This window comes from Bufo gargarizans, chromosome 1 (genome assembly GCF_014858855.1).
Source record: "Bufo gargarizans isolate SCDJY-AF-19 chromosome 1, ASM1485885v1, whole genome shotgun sequence".
NCBI lineage: Eukaryota > Metazoa > Chordata > Amphibia > Anura > Bufonidae > Bufo > Bufo gargarizans.
This window is the reverse complement of record NC_058080.1, coordinates 433,574,600-433,598,709: the sequence shown is the minus strand read 5'-3', so window position 1 is coordinate 433,598,709 and position 24,110 is coordinate 433,574,600. Positions and strand designations below refer to the sequence as shown.

Genomic DNA, 24,110 nt, shown 5'->3' with positions numbered 1-24,110 from the left:
CCGATTCTGCAGTTTACATAAACACCTCATATGTTGTCATAAACTGCTGCATAGGCACACCGTAGGGCTCAAAAGGGAAGGAGTGCCATATGGTTTTTAGAGGGCAGATTTTGTGCTGGAATGGATTTGGGGCATTACAGTATGTCACATCTGAAGAGACCCTGAGGTCCTAGAGGAATTTATCATGGGGTGTACTAAGCGCTTTGCCAGAATTTAGTAATACCTGGCTGTGCAAATGAAAAATCTTATGTCTTCCAACAAAATGATGCATAAGCCCAAAAATTTTCATTTTCACAAGGGGTAACGGGAGAAATCACCCCCCATTATTTGTTACCAATTTTCTCCTGAACACAGAAAACCACCATATGTCATTGTAAACTGCTGTTTGGGCACACTGCAGGGTTCAGTAGAGAAAGAGCATCATGTGCATTTAAGGACTAATTGGGTGATTTTTCTACAGCACTGTCCCACAACTGGAGAGGCTCAGAGGTTAAATAAAAAAAAGAAACCTCCAAAAAGTAACCCCATTTTACAAACCACAACCCTCACAGAATTTAGGGCTTATGCACACAAACATATTTTTTCCATGTTTGCGGAACGATTTACTTCAATGGGGCAGCAAAAAAAAAAAACCAAAAAACGGAAACAACTGTGTGCTTTCTGTGTCCGTATGTCCGTTCTACCAAAAAATAGTCCTATTATTTTCCACATTACGGACAAGGATAGAACTGTTCTATTACGGGGGCCGGCCCTTTCTTTCTGCAAAATGCAGAATGAACGCATGAGCCCTTACCAAGGGGTGTAGTGAGCATTTTTACCCCACAGGTGTTTTTCAAAAACTAGTTCACACAAGAGGGTGCAAAGTGAAATTGCAAATTTTGTAATCTAAGTGCACGATATGTTATGTCCAGCATATTTCAGTGTGAAAAATCAGCCCTCTTACTTATGCTGTGTTTCATGGTTTTATAAACACCCTAGTTGTGGCCCTAATCTTTTGCCTGGATATATAACAGGGTTCAGGAGTAAAGGAGCACTATGTGCGTTTTGAGGCCAGATTTACACATCTTGTGCTGAAAACTTTGGGGTGAAAGAATAAATGGAACCTGCAAAAGTGACCACTTTTTGGAAACTCCGCTTATTAAGGTATTAGGAGGTCAAATGAGAATTTTGATGCCACAAGTATTTTGCTAAAATTAATACACAGTGGGCTACGCAAAGTGAAAATTGAAAATTTTCCACATACTGTATTTTAGGCCCTATAAGACACACCGGCCCATAAGACGCACCTAGGTTTTAGAGGACAATAAGAAAAAAAATATTTTCCATTATACCTCAGGTCAGACCAGCAATCAGACCCCCAATGTTAATCAGACCTCAGCTTACAGCCCCAATCAGACCCCAATGTCAATCAGACCTCAGATCAGACCCCAAATGCCTCATATCAACCCCCCAACCTTCAGCCATCTATCAGCCCTCATGTCAGCCATCTATCAGCCCTCATGTCAGCCACTTCATTAGTATTCGCCCCATAAGACGCAGGGGCATCTGAGACACCCCACACTCTTTAATCACCTCAGGACCGCTGAACGCAGGATTGCGTCCTGGAGGCGGCCCGGTTATTCCTCTTGGACGCGTCATCTCACGAGAGGCGAGATTTCCTGTGAACATGCGCACACAGGAGCGGACGGTAAACCAGTGGATCTACAGCCTGCCAGCCGCGATCATTCGCTGGCAGGCTGTAGATGCGATTTTTTTAACCCTTGAAAGGTATATCAGACGCTGTTTTGTTAACAGTTTCTGATATACCTGCTACCTGGTCCTCTGGTGCTCCCTTTTGCTTGGATCGACCACCAGAGGACACAAGCAGCTCTGTAATAAGTAGCACCAAGCACCACACTACACTACACCCCACCCCCCGTCACTTATTAACCCCTGATCACCCCCCTGTCATTGATCACCCCCCTGTAAGGCTCCATTCAGACGTCCGTACGTGTTTTGAGGATCCACAGATCCGCAAAACACAGACACCGCGGATCTGCAAAACACGGACACCGGCGATGTGCTTTCCGCATTTTGCGGATCCACACATTGCCAGAACTATATCGAAAATGCCTTTTCTTGTCCGCTGCGGCGCTATAAAGATCACTTTTGAGGGGCATGGGGAGTTCATAGAAGATTTTTAATTTTTTTTTGGCACAAGTTAGCGGATTTTTTTTTTTTTTCTTACAAAGTCTCATATTCCACTAACTTGTGACAAAAAATAAAATCTCACCATACCCCTCACGGAATCCAAATGCGTAAAATTTTGTAGACATTTATATTCCAGACTTCTTCTGACGCTTTAGGGCCCCTAAAATGCCAGGGCAGTATAAATACCCCATCAGTGACCCCATTTAGGAAAAAAGACACCCCAAGGTATTCCGTGAGGGGCATGGCGAGTTCCTAGAATATTTTTTTTTGGGCACAAGTTAGTGGAAAATGATTTTGTAAGAGAAAAAAACAACAAAAAAAAAACATTTTCCGCTAACTTGTGCCCAAAAAAAATATATTCTAGGAACTCGCCATGCCCCTCACGGAATACCTTGGGCTGTCTTCTTTCCAAAATGGGGTCACATGTGGGGTATTTATACTGCCCTGGCATTTTAGGGGCCCTAAAGCGTGAGAATCCAAATGCCTAAATATGCCGTTCTAAAAGATACTCATTGGAATTTGGGCCCCTTTGCGCACCTAGGCTGCAAAAAGTGTCACACATGTGGTATTGCCGTACTCAGGAGAAGTAGGGCAATGTGTTTTGGGGTGTATTTTTACATATATCCATGCTGGGTGAGATAAATATCTCTGTAAAATGACAACTTTGTATAAAAAAAAAAAAGTGAAAAGTTGTCTTTTACAGAGATATTTCTCTCACCCAGCATGGGTATATGTAAAAATACACCCCAAAACACATTGCCCTACTTCTTCTGAGTACGGCGATACCACTTGTGTGACACTTTTTTGCAGCCTAGGTTTAGAAGGGAAAGACAACCTTTTTGCTTTTACAGCACAGATTCTGATCGATTGGTTTACGGGCGCCATGTTGCTATTGAATAGCCTCCTAGGTAGTACAAGCATTTTCCATAGAATCATACGTTTATTTTTCTCTCAACAAAGCTGTCTGAGGGCTTATTTTTTTGCGTGATGAGATATCATTATCACGGGTTCTATTTTATGGCACTTTTTGATCCATTTTTATATCACTTTTTGGGAAGCAGGATAAAGAAAAGGCTGCAACTCTGCCATTACTTTTGGGTTTTGTTGTTGTGATGTGCACATTTTTTTCTTATATTTTACCACTTATACGCAAAGCGTTTTTAAAAAAAAAAATTTTTTTGCATCACCATTTTCTGAAAGCCATATATATATATATATATATATATATATATATTTCTGGTAATTGTGATCTGTGAGGGATTAGGTAATAATATCATCGGTACCATTTTTGGGGTACATAAAACATTTTGATTGCTCGATTTTTGTGACATGGGGTGATTTTTTTTTTTTTTTTTACATTGTTCACCTGAAGGGGTGAATATATTTGATATTTTTACAGAGCTAGTCGTTAAGGATGCAGCAATACCTAATATATTTTTTATTTTTCAAGCAAATGGATTGATGAGAGGAAAGGGCCCTTTTTTTTTCTTTTTTTTTTTTCCTTGAAACTTATTTGTTTTGTTTTCATAAAACACATTTTGTTTACTTTATATTTTTTTTACTTTTTATTTTTGTCCCAATATGGGACTTCAACTTTTCAGAGTCTGATCCCTGTTACAATGCAATGTATGCCTATAAGACCCAGCTGGAGCTAAGCTTCATTGGCTTCCGTAGCTGGCTGAACCTGAGGCCTACGTAAAGCCTCAGAGCTGATGAGTTGAGAAAGGGAGCTCCCTCCCTTTGCAAATTCCGTACATGCTGCGGCATCAGTATTTTTACCGATACTGGCGGTTACAGCCAGGCCCCTGCATGTGTATGCATGCATGGTGTGCTTATCAGTTTTTAATACTGTCTATACACAGTGAATTATTATGACCACTTCATACTTTCGATGTCGGCAGCACATAGCTCATCAAGGAAGTCATGTGTCGTGAGCTGGCTTGGTGGGTATATCAGGTGTGCAATAGCCTGTCTGCACACATATCCCTCGTTGCTGTCATGAGTAAATGGGGATTTATCAGGGTGGCAAAAAGGGATATATAGAGCTGAGGACATGGGTTGCTAGGTGGCCGCTAGCACATCCGCAATACCCAGTTCCCCATAGCTCTGTGTGCTTTTATTGTGTAAAAACACTGATTTGATACATATGCAAATTAACCTGAGATGAGTCCTGTCCCTGACTCATCTCACATACAGGACTCATCTCAGGTTAATTTGCATATGTATCAAATCGTTTTTTTGACACGATAAAAGCACACAGAGCTATGGGGACTGGATATTGCGGATGTGCTAGTGGCCATCTAACAACCCATGTCCTCAGCTCTATAGACAAAATCCCGGTGACAGGTTCCCTTTAAACTACACTGCCTTGTGCAGGTTTCCTTCCACCATGAGATACAGCACCATAGAAGCTTACATCTTCATTTACATTTACCGTTTATTGAAAAGGACACCAATATGAATGTGGCAGTATACTCAGTATAGTCCAAGCATATAACATAGTCCAATGATTCATCCCTATTCGAGGTCAAGTATTCCACTGAAATCTGGCTGTCAATGTACATACACAGCTAACATCCTTGCAATATATGGTTTCCACGAACCCCAAACCCCTTTAACCACCTAACTCTTTTTCCGGAGCTCAGCATGGGGAGTGGGAAAAGCACTTAACTATTCTGTCTGAGTCCAGCTCAGGCAGACGGGGAGGGGGTCTGCTTTAGCAGCTTAAATCTCCTGACTGGTAGCAGCTAGAGACACAGGCCTGGTCTTGTTTGAAAGTTGGCATTCCAGGCATTAGCACAAAATAAGCAAGATGTATCACTGTTAGAAATCAAGTTGGGAATAAACAATGTAAAATCTACTTTCCCTTTCAGCTGCATTCACTGCATCCCGATTTCTAACAGTGATATCTTCCAATGTAATGAAGATAATGCTGTGATTTTGGTACTGTTTGAAAGCTTGGAATTCCAGCCCATATCTTTAGCTACTACCAATCCAGAGATATGAGCAGTTAAAGCAGCCCCCTCCCCTTTAGTTGAGGAGCTGACAGCCAGCTGGAGGAAAGGAAAAATAATAGGAATTAATAGGAAACGCGCTACCGGCCGGGGCCCATTTTCAAACTACACAGCCTGCCTGGTTCCACCGTACCAGGGTATCGGGACAACTATCAAGTATTTACCATCACACATCAACATAACGGACTCTCCTCTACAAGTAAAGGTAGGTGTGACTGTGGAGGACAGCAGACGTGGTAGAACCCTGCTTCTAGTCACTGGTGCAGTCAGAGAGAAAGCACAGTAATTCTTCTTTTACTTATTCACTTTGTCATTTCAGCACTGACCTTCCTTGCTGCATACTCTCAATATTTTTAAGCGCGCAAATAAAGTTGCTTTATTTCAAAGGAGAAAATTACCAGAGATTTGTTGTCCTGTTTGTGGATAGTCACTATTCGACTTTCACTGGAATCATCTTTGCTGGCTTGTTTAATGCTCACATCAATGATGTCTGGAAAATCGCAGTAGGTTTGCAGGTCCTGTCATACGAAAACAATTGAATTTAGTTGAATGAACAATAGATATAAAGTAGTATAGTATAGTACCTAGGAGATGTTCCAGAAATAAACAATGTATGGGCTGTGTGTCTCTAATATATAATAATGTGCAAAGAAGTCAAGTGAGGCACTTCCGATCACCCACTACCATCTTTTCTCCTTTCTTTGTACCTTTGTTCCTTGGTTGGGTTTTCCCTTTATATATTTTTATTACACTGTTTATAATAAACCCTGTAAAGATCCAACTGTTTTTAATCAATTTAAAGGAACCCAAAAATCCAGCAGATTTTATAGGCATAAAAGGAGTTGTCCGGGAATACATCACAGTTGCCTGCAGTCTACATCCCATACTGAAAGGATCATACATACCTGCTCCCTGCAGGCTACCCGTGTCTTCATCTTCTGGTCTGAGGTTTGTTTTCTTCCTCTCTGGCACAGGCTTTGTCACCTTATCCTCTCCAGCCAACCACTGGCTTCAAAGGTGACGTGTCTCTTGTGGTTGGGTGAACAGAATCAGGTGGCCATGCACATGGCAGGGAGGAAGAAAACAAACCCCGGACCAGAAGATGAAAACGCAGGAGCAAGAGTGGAGGACTTGAGCAGCGGGGAGCAGTTAAGAATGATCCTTTCAGAATGGTAGAGACAGGCTGCCGGCAACTGTTAGAAGTGATGCGTTACTGGAAAACCTCTTTAAGGCCCAGAACACCTGAGTCATAAAGGGTTAACCGTACTTTCATCTTCGGGACAATCACCTGAAACCAAAGGGATTAGCCTTTACCTGCTCATCAAATGCATCTTTAGATTTGCCTCTTGAAAAGCGAATTCCTTCATTTGCAGTAACCACAATAGTTGCATATATCTCTCCTCCTGAAGGATCTCGACAAGCTTCCTTCACTTCAAATTGTTCGGAGTAAAATGCTGACTGCAAGTTTTCCAGGTTTATGAGATATTTTAGCTTTAGGTCCCTGGCAGTAGCTTTGCATTGGCTAAACTGCTGAATGAAACTTCGGAATCTGTATCTGATTCTCTTCCGAGTCAGAATATGATAGTCTTGGATTTTGGCACGAATGCACTTTGGTAGAAATGTTTTATAGCTGCACAAAAAAAGATACTGCATTAATGTACTGTAGCTTACCCTACAGAATCTGAGACAACTTGTGCAAAATCCCATTCCACCCAATAAAAAATGTGAACAAACAGTTATTTCAAAACCTCTACAAGCTGTGATATCCTCGCCTGTGTTCTGCTAAATAACAAGCTCACAATAAATAATGCAACAATTCTTCGGGTTTTTATTTTCCATTTAAATGGATCCCGCACCTACATTTTGAGTTAAGGAAAAACAGAACTGGTATTTCTAGGTGTAGACTAGAATTCAGGGTTTCTAGATTTTTTAACTATGGAACATAACATGGATTGTGCCTCCTGGTATAGTAATTACCTGTGAGCATTGTATATTGCAATGGGGCTTTCGTCTTTTTCACTGGCCATACGCATCATGTCAAGGACAGCCATACCAAGGCACTCTTCTTGTGTTTCATGTGTTATGGGTACTGTGATCAAGCCATTCAGAAAATCATCTCGCCACTTTAAAAAACAAAACAAAAACAAAAAAATGCAGAATTATGGCATTTTACCTTTGTGATCAAAACTGTAGGCAATATGAGATTTTAAACTTTAGGCACTTGAAGAAAAACCTAAGTGGTGACCTTTAAAAGGTGTTATTCCACCATTATTGTAGAAAAAGAAATTTAGGCATCTTTTAGTAAGTGACAACCTCTTTTTAGCAAAGCTAGAACCAGCCCTGCATCTCACAAGGATCCAGAGATCTCTTTATTGCTCTCCTAGATTTACTGTACTTCAATCTGTTAGTTCAGAGGGCTTGCCCTTGTTACTACACTTCTCTCCTTATAACTGTCCCTGCTTCTAACAGAAATTAGGGCTGGTGGCAGGTGAAGCATGCTAATGAGCTTGTGCAACCACCTTAGCCAAGTGGACTGAGATATAAGGAAAAGAACATACAGCAGGTGGCGCTATACAAATAGATTTTATTGACGTCAGTGGCTATACAAAATTTTTAATTACATGCTATTACAAAAGTATTCATATCCACGTGCTGCTTTAAAAAATTACGATTTTTTTCATGGGACTATTCCTTTAAAGCAGGGGTGCACAACGTTTCCTGGTTGGGGGCCACATTGCCAGACTGAACCAATGACGAGGGCCGAAATTTTAATGTGTATTAACAACTGAAATATTGTACGTATAGCATCTTGAACACACATTATATAACATTAATGTCTAGTTACACTTCCAGGACTCCCATCTAATGGGAGAAATACATGTGAGCAGCCACAAGACATAGGCATACATGTCTGTTACCAGATGGTTGGGGGCCGCACAGAATGGTATCAAGGGCTGCATGTGGCCCCCGAGCCGCAGGTTGTGCACCCCTGCTTTAAAGGGCATGTCCGGGTTCAGAGCTGAACCCGGACAAACCTCTATTTTCACCCAGGCAGTAAAAATGCCTTTGTAAGCAATCCGCTCAACCATACTCCAGTTATGTTGTGACTACTGAATAACAAATCAAGCATTGGAATATTTGGTGAGGAATGTTGGGCTGTATAACAAAGAAAATGTGCCACTAATGAGTTTAGAATAACAACCTCTGAAAGATCTGTGATGGCAGCAATGCCCTGATGTGCCAAACCTGATTAGACAAATAATGTTTCACCATACTGCTTGATAAATATCCTTTAAGGAGGAGCAATTTTTCCATTAGCAATGTCCAATTTATCAATCCCCACTTACTGTCTGTAGACCACAAACCAGCTAGCGTTCTTAATATCGAATCAGAACTTCTTGGAAGAAAAAAAGCACGTTGGCCGAGGGAATGTCTAGGCCAGTGGTCCTAAACCTTTTCACGCCAAGTGCCCCTAGTGACCACAAATTGTAACAGGGTAACCCCAAGGAAGCAAGCAGGGATAAATCTTAACAAAATAAGGCCACTGTGTTCCCAGCCTCTGTAGGCAGTTCCTGCAGGTTTGAAAGAAAGACTAGCACAGCATGCAGCAATTATTTAGCTGTCAAAACAGACCACATTAAGCTCTATCATGAATGCCTATTACTTTTTAAATTAAATTCCGCACCACCAAACAGAAAAATGTTGCAATACATACCTTTTACATCTAGGGACGTCTCCTCAGGTATAGATATTCTCATTCCTCATCTTCTTTATTTGGACCAGACTGCCATGATGACTTCTTTCAGCCATGTCTAATCTCTCTTCAACTGGATCAACACAACCTTGTATTAGCAAGGGTGTACCTCCTTAATATATATATCAACAAAAGAGAACTGGTACTGAATATTACCCAATAAAATAAAATTTTTATTATGACATAAAAACATACAAACATATACATAAATGTAGAGACCGTACAGCGTGCCTCAAGGGGCAGTCCACAATAATTCCACTGTCAGCAGATATTCAATCACTTCATTACCTCAATCTCAGTGTGGGGATGCTGTGAATAGGGGATCTAGATCAGGATATAAATATCAAAGCTGTATCTAGCCATGAAACCACAGCTACCTCACCTATAAAACACATCTGGTATGGATATACATCGGGTATAGATGGCATCCGTATATTCTGACTTATACCATACAAACAATTCAGTACATCATGATGATGCTGTAGTGAATGTATCGGACCGGTCTGAGTCTCTTTCTTACCCGATATCCAGTGGCGTGTATGTGGGCTGTCTCTATCTGGCTTACTCCTCCTGGAGTCACTGTCTCCAGGAGGAGTAAGCCAGATAGAGACAGCCCACATACACACCACTGGATATCGGGTAAGAAAGAGACTCAGACCGGTCCGATACATTCACTACAGCATCATCATGATGTACTGAATTGTTTGTATGGTATAGGTCAGAATATACGGATGCCATCTATACCCGATGTATATCCATACCAGATGTGTTTTATAGGTGAGGTAGCTGTGGTTTCATGGCTAGATACAGCTTTGATATTTATATCCTGATCTAGATCCCCTATTCACAGCATCCCCACACTGAGATTGAGGTAATGAAGTGATTGAATATCTGCTGACAGTGGAATTATTGTGGACTGCCCCTTGAGGCACGCTGTACGGTCTCTACATTTATGTATATGTTTGTATGTTTTTATGTCATAATAAAAATTTAATTTTATTGGGTAATATTCAGTACCAGTTCTCTTTTGTTGATATATGTCTAATCTCTGCAGTTTGCCACCCAGACAGCTTAGATTCCTACTTTTTCATCAACCTCCCTACCTTCTGAACACTCCAGCTTAACACCCCAAATACTGTGCCAGCTATGCCCCCTGAAAATATTATTATACAGGTAGTCCAGCCTTCAAGAATTATTGACACTAAAATAGTGCCCAGCAAATACAGTTGTGTTCAAAATTATTCAACCCCCAATGCTGTAAAGGGTTTTAGGGAATTTAGCGTACATTTGTAATTGTGTTCAGACTTTTTAAAGAACCAAATGCAACTAAAATGACATCAATTGTTTTTGTAATACAGTAGTAAATGTTTTTTTTTTGTGATTTCTTCATTGACACAATTATTCAACCCCTTAAAGACTACCACTCTTAAGAACAGAGGTTCATTCAAGTGTTTTCGATCAGGTATTGAAAACACCTCTGGATGTCAAGGAGCAGCAATCAAGCACAATAAGCACCAATTAGGCAGATTCAAAAGGACTGTGATACTCAGCTTCTTCTCGACATTTACTGGTGTGTTTACAAACATGGTGAAGTCAAGAGAATGGTCCAGGAAGACAAGAGAAGAGGTGATTTCTCCTACCTGAAGCGCAAAGTGGAGAAAAGTCCCTGTGTGACTGCTGAGGAACTGAAAAAAGATTTGTCAGATGAAGTTTCAGCTCAGACAATAAGGCGCACACTGCGTAATGAAGGCCTCCATGCCAGAACTCCCAGGCGCACCCCCTTGCTGTCTCCAAAGAATAAGAAGAGTCGACTGCAGTATGCCAAAAGTCATGTGGACAAACCACAAAAGTTTTGGGATAGTGTTCTGTGGACTGATTAAACAAAATTAGAACTGTTTTGGCCCATGGATCAACCTTATGTTTGGAGGAGGAAGAGCAAGGCCTATGAAGAAAAGAACACCTTGCCTACAGTAAAGCATGGGGGGGGAGGGGGGGGGGGTCAATCATGCTTTGGGGCAGTTTTGTTTCTACAGGTACAGGGAAGCTTCAGCGTGTGCAAGGTACCATGAATTCTCTCCAGTACCAGGAGATATTGGATGAAAATGTGATGCAGTCCCTCACAAACCTGAGGCTTGGGAGACGTTAGACCTTTCAACAGGACAATGATCCCAAGCATACCTCCAAGTCCACTAGAGCATGGTTGCAGATTAAAGGCTGGAACATTTTGAAGCGGCCATCGCAGTCACCAGACTTAAATCCGATTGAGAACCTCTGGTGGGACTTAAAGAAAGCAGTTGCAGCGCGCAAGCCTAAGAATGTGACTGAACTGGAGGCTTTTTCCCATGAAGAATGGGCGAAGATACCCGTAGATCACTGCAAGACACTTGTGTCAAGCTATGCTTCACGTTTAAAAGCTGTTATAACTGGAAAAGGATGTTGTACTAAGTACTAAGATTGAATGTCACTTGGGGGTTGAATAAAACTGATAATGATGTGAGCACAGAAAAGACATTGGTGGTTATTTCATTATAAATGTTATGTTATATTTGTCTGACTTACAAGTGCCTGTTTGATTTAACTGAAAACAAGATGACTGAAATGATCAAAATAAATGTCAAACTGGCCAAAACATTCAATTTCAGTGGGGGTTGAATAATTTTGAACACAACTGTAGTGCTGTAAACATAGTGTCCCCCAAAAATAATTTTGCTAAGCTGATACTATGCCAGGGTGCCCCACTTCCCACAGTAAAAGTCCCACCAATAGTAAGAATTCTCTCCCAGCGTGTCCTTATTAGTAGTAGTGACCCTACAGTGAGCACATTAGTAATAATGTCCCCTATAGTGCCCCAAACGTAATAATGTTCCACATAGTCCACTGTAGTACTAATTCCCCCCCCCCCCCTAAAGTGCCCCCAGTAGTAATAAAGCTCCCATTGTCTGCCACAGAAGTAATAATGCCCACTATTGGGTTCTCAGCAGTAATAATAAAGCACCCATTATTTGTGCAGGTAGAAAAATAAAATAAAATTGCAGCGCCCCCAATACACTAATAACACCTTATGTGTTCCAGTATACAAAATGCACCCCATAGTGCCCCCAATAGCACTAATGTCCCCTTATAATGTGAATGTGTGTCCTTAGAAAAAAATACCCCCTATAGTGCTCTCAATAGAACAAATGCCCCCTTATAATGTGTGCCAGTATAAAAAAGAAAACGACTCCCCCCTCCCTACCCAAAGTGGACCACCAACATGCTGCCAAAAAAGAATAACAAACACAAATACTCACTCTGCTTGCAGCCTGGCTCAAGCAGCGCAATGATGATGTGCTGGCATCTGATAGGTTACAGGCACTAGGCCTGGGAGACATAGGCTCCCGTGCCCCGCTAAAGCATTCAACCATATCTCTGTCCTCAGTATGGCGTTACAGTTGAATATCAAGAGGATCTAGCGACCAGCAACGAAACACTGCTGGGTGGTAGGGCACGCTCTCAGCCTGCAGCTCTGCCATGTTTCCTATAGTCCCCTATTTAAAGTCTGCATATGAAAGAGGCTGAGAGAGTTTAGAAACATATCGTTTTCCATGATTTGAGTCAGTGTTTTCGTGATAAAATGCTGCCAAAAAAGCCTGTAAGTCCTGCATCCACCACCACACAGAGTGACTGAGATAACTTTTTGCAAACAAACTCCAAGAAAGGTGGTCAATGTGTGTGGAAGCAGGACCCCAATGACTCCTCTGGGAGACCTGGCATCATATAGCTTTTTACGTGAAAATACTGAATCATACATCCCCAAGCTCAGCGCCTACCTCGGGGCAGTAAAGAATGTTAGGGCACCTGCTCGCCACAAGAGGAGTAAGGAGGGGGTTGTGTGCCACTTAACATTGTAAAGGGGCATGCCATGCAGAGAACACAATGACCAATGACTGCTTCCTTCCTCAGACTGACGGCAGTGCCCATCCACCAATAAGCGCTACCTTTAGTCTGAATGAGGAGGAAAGTGCCTATCGGTACGGGAGTCCCTGGAACAGTGATGCTGGTATAAACTCCCTGCTCCTCGCTTTCCTGCGCACTACAGTTCTATTACAGCGAAGCATAAGAAACCGGAAAAATCGACAATAAAATAAACACTTTACTGCTGCTAGAAGTAGATACATATCACACAGTAATTGCAAGTGATAGATTTTAGAACAGTGTCAGTCCCATCATCGACTCAAACTCTGCTAAAAAGACAGAAGCGAGTAATTGGGAACAAGTTGTTCTTCCTGCAGACACGGACTTCACAGAGGGGAAAACTTGCAGCTCATTAACGCTTAGTAACAGAGACACATTCTTCACGCAAGAGACTGTGGTTTGGCTTAAATGTATTTAGTTTGAATTCCCCCTGAAAACTTTTTATAAGCGGCTATCAATAAGAGGGGCACATAAAGCATGCATATGAAAATCAGGCTCACCTTGTGTACAGGCAACACAAATCGCACTCGCCATAGAAATACTTCTAGAAACATTTCCACCCCCATTGGCCACTTTTTGGCTATTTGTGATAATATGCATATAGGATGACTATATGGCACTTACGAGTATAGCCTTTGCTGATATTTTGTGCCTTTTGCTATATTTCATAAAACATGCCCTCTTGTTAGGCAAGTCTTCTGTGCTGTCCATAAGATGGCCGCTGATGGGGGGTAATGTGATCAGACACATCACTCATCCTCTCCCAATCTAACACACTGCACCTACACTAAACTCCCAACAGTGCAAGTACAGGTGGTAGGCACAGTGTATTTGAATGGAGGAAACATCACATGAAGGGGATTTGCCTGGTCACATGACCCTCCATCAGCAGCCATTTTATGGACAGGACCTTTGTGTGGCCAGCACAAAAGACTGGGTATATCTTATGAAATATAGAAAATGGCACAGACTATATTAGAAAGTGCCATATAATTATCTCACAAACATATTGGTCAACAGTAACCAGAAAGTGGCCAACCCCTTTAAGGAAACACGCTAGTAGCTTTAAAAGGGTTTTCCAAGATTTTTATATGGATGACCCATCCTCAGGATAGCTTATCAGTATCTGATGGGTGGGGGTCTGACACCTGGGACCCACACTGACGATCAGCTGTTTGGGAAGGCATCAGCGCTCCTGTGAGCACTGTGGCCTTCTCCATGCTTACCAAGCACAACTCTCTAGATGAACGTGTTGTCATTTAGCCTAGGAAAAGCAGAGAGAAGTCTGCGGTGCTACTGCTGATCGGCGGGGTTCTTGGGTGTTGGCCCCCCACCAATAGGTCATCAGTATAATAATCTCTGAAAACCTCTTTAAAGAGACACTTCCACAGCACTTGTGTGGCAGTACATATTCTAAGGCTACTTTCACACTAGCGTTCGATCGGATCCGTTCTGAACGGATCCGCTCATATAATGCAGACGGAGGCTCCGTTCAGAACGGATCCGTCTGCATTATACTGTAAAAAAAAGTCTAAGTGTGAAAGTAGCCTGAACGGATCCGTCCAGACTTTTACATTGAAAGTCAATGGGGGACGGATCAGTTTGAAGATTGAGCCATAGTGTGTCATCTTCAAACGGATCCGTCCCCATTGACTTACATTGTAAGTCTGGACGGATCCGCACGGCCAGGCGGACACCCGAACGCTGCAAGCATCGTTCAGGTGTCCGCCTGCTGAGCGGAGCGGAGGCTGAACGCTGCCAGACTGATGCATTCTGAGCGGATCCGCGTCCACTCAGAATGCATTAGTGCTGGACGGATGCGTTCGGGGCCGCTTGTGAGCCCCTTCAAACGGAGCTCACAAGGGGACAGCCGAACGCTAGTGTGAAAGTAGCCTAAGGTGACCTTGTTGGTCACCTTTGTAACACTGTATTGTTACCAAAAATAAAAAAGTGAAACCTAAAAGGAACATCTTTGACTATTGTAGCACTGTTATGCTTTTCTTTATTTGCAGCAAGATAGTTTGTGACTGATAATTTCCCCTAGATACAATGGAATGGGACATACCACAATTTTTCATGTTGTATGTACATGGAGGCAATTCAAGTTTTAGTATGAGAGTAAAAGCAGATTGAAGTACAGTAAGACCCCATTGACCTCTGAACATTCCTACTTAGAAACCATATTATGGCAGTCTGCATGGGGCTTTATGATGTCTGATATTAATGGGGTTCTCTGGAATTTTTATATTGATGGCCTATCCTTAGGATAGGTCAGTAATATCAGATTAGCAAGGGTTCGACTCCCAGCACCCCTGCCCATCAGTTGTTCTGCAGGCCAGCGAGATCGACAATACTTTTTTGATAAAAAATATATTTGCTAAGAACCTCTGGTTGCATATTAGATGAGGTATTAGCTTGTATATAGATCATGTATAGCTAGTTTGAGGAATGCCGCTATGCCTTTGTGACTTTCCCTATAATCCCTTCAGGACCCTGCCATTTTTCACCTTAAAGGGGTTTTCTCATCTCAGACAATGGGGGCATATCGCTAGGATATACCCCCATTGTCTTATAGGTGCGGGTCCCACCGCTGGGATCCGCACCTGTATCGAGAACGGAGCCCCAAAAGTGAAGGAGAGCGCACTGCGCAGCGGCCCTCCATTTCTATGGGGCTGCTGAAAATAGCTGAGCGCTGGCTCGGCTATTGCCGTCTGCCCCATAGAAATGAATGGGAGCATGGGCCGCGCATGTGCTGCACGCTCCCATTCACTTCTATGGGAGAGGCGGGATTAGCGACTGGTGGTGGACGGACCCCGGGAAATCTGGGGTCTTCTAGCCACAGCGCTCCCCGCTCCGTTCTCGTTATAGGTGCGGGTATTTCCAGTTACAAAGCAAGGGTTAACAGCCAAGCAAAACTCAATATTTATGACCCTGATTCTGTAGTTTACAGAAACACCCCATATGTGGTCGTAAACTGCTGTATGTGCACACGTCATTGCGCAGAAGGAAAGGAATGTCATATGGTTTTTGGGAGGCAGATTTTGCTGAACAGTTTTTTTGACACCATGTCCCATTTGAAGCCCCCCTGATGCAGCCCTAGAGTAGAAACTCCAAAAAAGTGACCCCATTTTGCAAACTACGGGATAAGGTGGCAGTTTTGTTGGTACTATTTTAGGGTACATATGATTTTTGGTTGCTCTATATTATACTTTTTGTGAGGCAAGGTAACATAAAATAGCTGTTTTGGCACTGTTTTTGTTATTTACAACGTTCATCTGACAGGTTAGATCATGTGGTATTTTTATAGAGCAGGTTGTTACGGATGCAAAAATACCAAATATGACTACTTTTATTTTTTGTTTCAGTTTTACATAATAAAGCATTTTTGAAAAAAAATTATTTTTGAGTGTCTCCATATTCTGAAAGCCGCAGTTTTTTTTTGGGGCGACTGTCTTGTGTGGGGGCTCATTTTTTTGGGGATGAGATGACTGTTTAATTGGTACTATTTTAGGATGTATATGACTTTTTGATCACTTGCTATTACACTTTTTATGATGTAAGGTGACAAAAAATAGCTTTTTTTACACCATTTTTATTTTTTACGGTGTTCACTTGAGGGGTTAGGTCATGTGATATTACGTACGCGGCGATACATAATATGTCTACTTTTTTTATTTATGTAAGTTTTACACAATAATATTTTTTAAACAAAAAAAATGTTTTAGTGTCTCCATAGTCTGAGAGCCATAGTTTTTTCAGTTATTGGGCGATTGTCTTAGGTAGAGTATCATTTTTGCGGGATGAGATGACTATTGCTATTACACTTTTTGTGATGTGAGGTGAAAAAAAATAGCTTTTTTGACGCCATTTTTATTAGATTTTTTTTACGGTGTTCACCTGAGGGGTTAGTTCATGTGGTATTTTTATGAAGCAGGTTGTTACGGATGCGGTGATATATACTTTTTTTTATATACTTAAGTTTTACTCAATAGCAGCATTTTTTAAACCAAAAAATTCATGTTTTAGTGTCTCCATAGTCTGAGAGCCATAGTTTATTTAAATTTTTTGGGCGATTGTCTTAGGGCATGGATGTCAAACTCATGGCCCTCCAGATGTTGCAAAACTACAACTCCCATCATTCCCCGATAGCTGTAGTATGCCCAGGCATGATGGGAGTTGTAGTTTTGCAACAGCTGGAGGGCCACGAGTTTGACATCCCTGTCTTAGGGTATCATTTTTTGCAGGATGAGGTGACGGTTAGATGGGTACAAAAATGTATTTATAAATTTTTTATTTTTTTATTTTCACGGTGTTCATTTCAATCTTTTTTTTACTTTATTGTGGGGAAAGGACTTTATTAAACTTTAAATTTTTTTGTAAAACTTTCTTTCTTGTCCCACTCTGGGACTTCAACTTTTGGGGGTCTGATCCCCTTTACAATGCATCACAATACTTCTGTATTGTGATGCATTGGCTGTAAGTGTGTATTACCACTGCAATACGCTTACAGCCTGCTTGCCTGTGAGATCCAGGGGGCTGTATTTCACAGGCCCTCTCGGAAGGCAGCCACGATGCCTAAGGAAGTCATCGGGCTGCCTTCTATGCCATCGGGTCCCGTCACAGAATCATGGGGATCCGATGACAGCTCCGATGCCCACAAGGACATCGCATGTGCCGCGGTCAGCGCTGACCATGGCACATCAAGGGTTAATGCACCGGCATCTGTGATTTCACCGAATGAATGATACAAATATTCCATAAAGGGACAACTCCTCTATAAAATGGTCCACCAAATCAATTTATATGCAAACCTATATAATACTCACATGCCAGAGACTAGAGAGCCACAAAGTGACTTAAAGGGAACCTGTCATCAACTTTATGCCACCCATACTAAGGGCAGTATAAAGTAGAGACAGGTGAGTTGATTTCAGCGGTTTGTCATTTATAAGTTACAAGTAAGTGGTTGCCGAGAACCAACATCACAATCATTGCAGACTGGGCCTGGAAAAGAGTCCCGGCCACCTGAGAAGAGTCCTGGTTATTCATGAAGTCCTGCTCTCCTGCCCACCTGCTGATGACTGACAGTCTCCTACCTAGTTTTCTCCCTTTCTCTCTAGGAGAGAACTGCCAATCATCAGCAGATGGTCAGGAGAGCAGGAGATTATGGATAACCATGACTCTTCTCAGGTAGATGTGACTGTTTTCCAGGCCTCGGCTGCAATGGTTATGAGGCTGCTTCTCGGCAACCATTTACTTTTAGCTCATGAGTGACACACCGCTGAAATCAGCATTTCTGTCACTATTTTATGCTACCGTCAGTGGGGTCAGCATAAAGTTGATGACAGTTTCTCTTTAAAGAAAACTGGGCTCCCCCTGAAAATGGGCATTGTTTAAAAAATAAACAAAAAAACACCACTATCTGATCTCATTGGTCCACAGGTTTCACTCAAATCACCCTTGGGTATTCCAATATCATGTGAAGAAATCATTATGAGCATTAACTGATGTTTCTACACTTAAATGACACTTCAGAGACCCCTACCCGAGTAATGATCCAGGTTCTAACGGTTTGTTAAAATTAAGACCTTTTCTAAAATTCTATGCCCCAGAGCTGAATGTCAACGTGGACAAATCCCTCCTGAGCTTCCAGGGAAGATTTCATTTTGTCATTATCTTCCTTTGAATGGCGCAAAGTATGGAATGAATGGATCCGGTTGTATTATCTTTAACATAGCCAAGACGGATCATGAACGCCATTTCAAGTCAATGGGGGATGGATCCGTTATCTATTGTGTCAGATGTTAGGGCTTGTTCACACGACCGTGTGCTGCCCGTGCCAGTGCTGTGGACCGCAAACGGGCACCGACCGTGGGGCAGCAGCATGCGGATCGCGGACCCATTCACTTGAATGGGTCCGCGATCCGTCTGTTCCTCAAAAAGATAGAATAAGTAATATGTTTTTGCGCAATGGAAGCATAGAACGGAACCCCACAGAAGTACTCCGTACTGCTTCCGTGGGGTTCCGTTCTGTGCTTCAGTTCCGTTCCGCAATGCATCTGTGATGCGGAATGCACACGGCCGGTGCCCCATGTATTGCAATACGGCCACGGGAGCACTACGGCCGCGTGAATGAGCCCTTAAACGGATCCGTCCCAATTGACTTGCATTATGGGTCATGACGGATCTGTCTTGCTCCGCATCCCATGACAGGATCAGAATGCAACCAAACGGAACGGAATGCATTTTGGAGCATTCCGCTCTGTTCAGTTACGTTTTGTCCCTATTGACAATGAATGGGGACAAAACTGAAGCGTTTTTTTCCGGTATTGAGACCCTATGATGGACCTTAATACCGGAAAACTAAAACACTAGTGTGAAAGTAGTAGTAGTTTACCAAATTGAGACTCCTCAGCTCCAATCTTCTCCAGACACTACTGACATACAGGTGTAGCATATGCAGTAGGCAATGTTTCTCACAGCACACTACTTATTCTTGATTTTAGTAATAGCCGTATTAGCAGTTTTAAGGCTACTTTCACACTTGCGTTTTTGCCTGATCTGTGAGGGATCAGCGAAAACACTTCCGCTAGGGTACTTTCACACTAGCGTTATTCTTTTCCGGTATTGAGTTCCGACCTAGGGGCTCAATACCAGAAAAAAAACTCAGCAGTTTTATCCTAATGCATTCTGAATGGAGAGCAATCCATTCAGTATGCATCAGGATTCTTCAGCTCAAGCATTCTTACGGTATTTGGCTGAGTAAAAAACCGAAGCATTATGCAGTATTGTCTCCGTCCAAAATTCAGGAACACTTGCTAAGTGTTCCGGCAAAAAGGATTCAGTTTTCAGGTCTGCGCATGCAAAAAGTAAATAAATAAATACCAGTTCCGTTTTTCCGGATGACACCAGAGAGACGGATCCGGTGTTTCAATGCATTTGTTAGACGGATCAGTCTACAAATGCTATCTGTTTGCACACAGATTTCCGGATCTGGAAGACAGTTCCGGCGCAACGGATCTGGTTGTATTATCATAGCCAAGACGGAACAGTCATGAACTCCATTGAAAGTCAATAGGGAACGGATCCGTTTTCTACTGTGTCATGTCGGATCCGTTTTGCTCTGCATCCCATGACGGAATTAAAACCACAGTTTGTGGAATGGAAAGCATTTTGGAGCACTCCATTCTGTTCAGTTCCGTTTTGTCCCCATTGACAATGAATGGGGACAAAACTGAAGCGGTTTTCTCCAGTATTGAGATCCTCTGCCGGATCTCAATACTGAAAAAGAGAAACGCTAGTGTGAAAGTAGCCTAACACCATTAACATTAATGGAAAAGAATAGATACATCAAATCAAGAAAATGATTATCCCATCATAGGAGGCTATGATGGGTTGTGCAAGCTGATTCCTCTGCTTCAGACGATGCACACTCTGGAGCAATTAAAGACAAGTGGGTACTTTCACACTTGCGTTTTTCTTTTCCGGCATTGAGTTCCGTCCTAGGGGCTCTATACCGGAAAAGAACTGATCAGGCATATCCCCATGCATTCTGAACGGAGAGTAATCCGTTCAGTTTGCATCAGGATGTCTTCAGTTCAGTCGCATGCGCAGACCTTAAAAAAAAAAAAAAGATCCGTTTTGCCTGATGACACCGGAAAAACGGATCCGGTATTGCAATGCATTTTTCAGACTGATCAGGCATTTTTCAGACTGATCGGGATCCTGATCAGTCTAAAAAATGCTTGATCAGTCAGAAAAAATGACATCCGTTTGCATACAGTTTGCCTGATCAGGCAGTCAGTTCAGGCAACGGAACTGCCTGCCGGAATCAAACAACGCAAGTGTGAAAGTACCCTTACTCACCACCAAATTCATAACCACTTTATGCTCCCTTCAGAGAGGTGCCCAGACTTCTTAGGAAGTCCTCCCTAATCCAGGACCTGCATATCATGGTGGAAGTGATGCAAGAAGCTGCTTCATGGGTACTGTGGACCTGAAGTGACAATAGACTCCTGAACCATCGCCAGAAGTAATGCTAAGATCACCTGCAAATGTTCTCTGGCTGAAGCCACATGCAGACGGTAACAAATTCACCCAAGTTCCCAAGGAATACCAGACCAAGCCCAGATAGGAACTGCTCAGCAGAGCAGAAACAGTTACCATACTATGTACTGAGCAGAATGAAGCATGAGGGAGCTACAGCAGAAAATACACACCTCCTGATCTACAGCAGAAAAGACACGGCTCCTGAGCTAAAGCAGAAAGGAGACACGCCTCCTAAGCTCCAGCAGAAAAGACACGCCTCCTGAGCTAAAGCAGAAAGGAGACACGCCTCCTAAGCTCCAGCAGAAAAGGCACTCCTCCTGAGCTGCCAATCTGAAATAAAGGTAGCAGAACAATTGGAGCAATGAAAGAGGAAATCTATGGATCCATGTGAGGTACAGGGCTGGTTCTAGCTTTGTTAGAAAGAGATTATCGTGTCCTATATGATCTGGTAATCATTTTTTATATTAGTCATGGGATAACCCCATTAATATTCTAAAATACCTCTAAAACCTGAGAGCTGAAGTCTGACTAATTGCTATGGGAAAATGAGCTATTTCTCCTTTCCATTCGTTTAAAATAAATCTCAGAATGTCGTCTAATTTGAAAAGAAAAAAAAAACAACACATAAAGTTGCAAGAAAAAGTATGTGAACCCTTTGGAATGATATGGATTTCTGCACAATTTGGTCATAAAATGTGATCTGATCTTCATCTAAGTCACAACAATAGACAATCACAGTCTTCTTAAACTAATGACACACAAAGAATTAAATGTTACCATGTTTTTATTGAACACACCATGTAAACATTCACAGTGCAGATGGAAAAAGTATGTGAACCCCTAGACTAATGACAACTCCAAGAGCTAGGCCTCATGCACACGACCGTTGTGTGCATCCGTGGCCGTTGTGCCGTTTTCCGTTTTTTTTCGCGGACCCATTGACTTTCAATGGGTCCGTGGAAAAATCGGAAAATGCACCGTTTTGCAGCCGAGGCCGTGATCCGTGTATCCTGTCCGTCAAAAAAATATGACCTGTCCTATTTTTTTGACGGACAACGGTTCACGGACCCATTCAAGTCAATGGGTCCGTGAAAGAACACGGATGCACACAAGATTGGCATCCGTGTCCGTGATCCGTGACCGTAGGTTGCTTTCATACAGACGGATCCGAAGATCCGTCTGCATAAAAGCTTTTTCTGATCTAAGTTTTCACTTCGTGAAAACTCATTTCCGACAGTATATTCTAACACAGAAGCGTTCCCATGGTGATGGGGACGCTTCTAGTTAGAATACACTGCAAACTTTGTACAAGACTGCCCCCTGCTGCCTGGCAGCACCCGATCTCTTACAGGGGGATATGATAGCACAATTAACCCCTTCATATTCCCCTGTAAGAGATCAGGGCTGCCAGGCAGCAGGGGGCAGACCCCCCCCCTCCCCAGTTTGAATATCGTTGGTGGCACAGTGTGCCAACCACCATCGCCCCCCCCCCCTCCCTCCCTCTATTGTATTAAATCGTTGGTGGCACAGTGTGCCAACCACCATCGGCCCCCCTCCCTCCCTCTATTGTATTAAATCGTTGGTGGCACAGTGTGCCAACCACCACCGCCCCCCCCCACCCCCCCCCCCCCTCCCTCTATAGCAGTAACATTGGTGGCAGTGTGCGGTCTCAACAGTAGAAGATTCATACTTACCTGCTTGCTGCTGCGATGTCTGTGAACGGCCGGGAGCTCCTCCTACTGGTAAGTGACAGTTCTTTAGCAATGCGCCGCACAGACCTTTCACTTACCAGTAGGAGGAGCTCCCGGCCGGACACAGACATCGCAGCAGCAAGCCGGTAAGTATGAATCTTCTACTGTTGAGACCGCACACTGCCACCAATGTTACTGCTATAGAGGGAGGGGGGGGGGAGCGATGGTGGTTGGCACACTGTGCCACCAACGATATTCAAACTGGGGAGGGGGGGGGGTCTGCCCCCTGCTGCCTGGCAGCCCTGATCTCCTACAGGGGAATATGATAGTACAATTAACCCCTTTAGGTGCCGCACCTAAAGGGGTTAATTGTGCTATCATATCCCCCAGTAAGAGATCGGGTGCTGCCAGGCAGCAGGGGGCAGTCTTGTACAAAGTTTGTAGTGTATTCTAACCTGAAGCGTCCCCATCACCATGGGAACGCCTCTGTGTTAGAATATACTGTCGGATCTGAGGTTCACGAAGTAGCTCATATCCGACAGTATATTCTAACATAGAGGCGTTCCCATGGTGATGGGGACGCTTCAAGTTAAAATATACCATCGGATTGGAGAAAACTCCAATCCGATGGTATAAAAGAACTCCAGACTTTACATTGAAAGTCAATGGGGACGGATCCGTTTGAAATGGCACCATATTGTGTCAACATCAAACGGATCCGTCCCCATTGACTTGCATTGTAATTCAGGACGGATCCGTTTGGCTCCGCACGGCCAGGCGGACGCCAAAACGACTTTTTTTTCATGTCCGTGGATCCTCCAAAAATCAAGGAAGACCCACGGACGAAAAAACGGTCACGGATCACGGACCCACGGACCCCGTTTTTGCGGGCCGTGAAAAAAAACTGTCGTGTGCATGAGGCCCTAATTGGAGTGAGGTGTCAGACAATTGGAGTCCAATCAATGAGATGAGATTGGAGGTGTTGGTTACAGCTGCCCTGCCCTATAAAAACACACACTAGTTCTGGGTTTGCTTTTTACAAGAAGCATTGCCTGATGTGAATGATGCCTCGCACAAAAGAGCTCTCAGAAGACCTACGATTAAGAATTGTTGACTTGCATGAAGCTGGAAAGGGTTATAAAAAAATCTATTCTTACAAAAGATCTCCAAATCAATTGAGGAGTCACCATAACCCTAATAAACAAATGTGACACATCTTAGCTGTTCTGAGCAGGTCATTGTACAGTATATCTTAATACACCTGAGGAAGCAGACACTCAAAAACAATGTCCTATGATGCAAGATGGCAATTTAAAAAAAATTGCCAACAGCCAATTTCTTCATCCTTGACATGCAAGTAACAAGAGCAAGAGACAACAATGATACCCAAAAGCAGAAAACACCATCTGTCAACCCTATTTAGGATCTATAATTAGCCAATGATCCTTCCAGTCCACA

General features: G+C 42.8%; 1 protein-coding gene across 5 annotated transcripts in view; it reads right to left on the bottom strand.

Annotated features, from left to right (window-relative positions):
• Positions 1-24,110, bottom strand: part of JAK2 (Janus kinase 2) — a 327,031-nt gene that overhangs the window by 83,106 nt on the left and 219,815 nt on the right. For all 5 annotated transcript variants that reach the window (XM_044272134.1, XM_044272099.1, XM_044272108.1 and 2 more), the window contains exons 5-7: positions 7,182-7,327; positions 6,519-6,834; positions 5,603-5,722 (exon numbers count right to left, since the gene is read on the bottom strand). In XM_044272134.1, the coding sequence (XP_044128069.1) occupies positions 5,603-5,722; positions 6,519-6,834; positions 7,182-7,327 (582 nt within the window). The remainder of the gene's footprint in view (positions 1-5,602; positions 5,723-6,518; positions 6,835-7,181; positions 7,328-24,110) is intronic.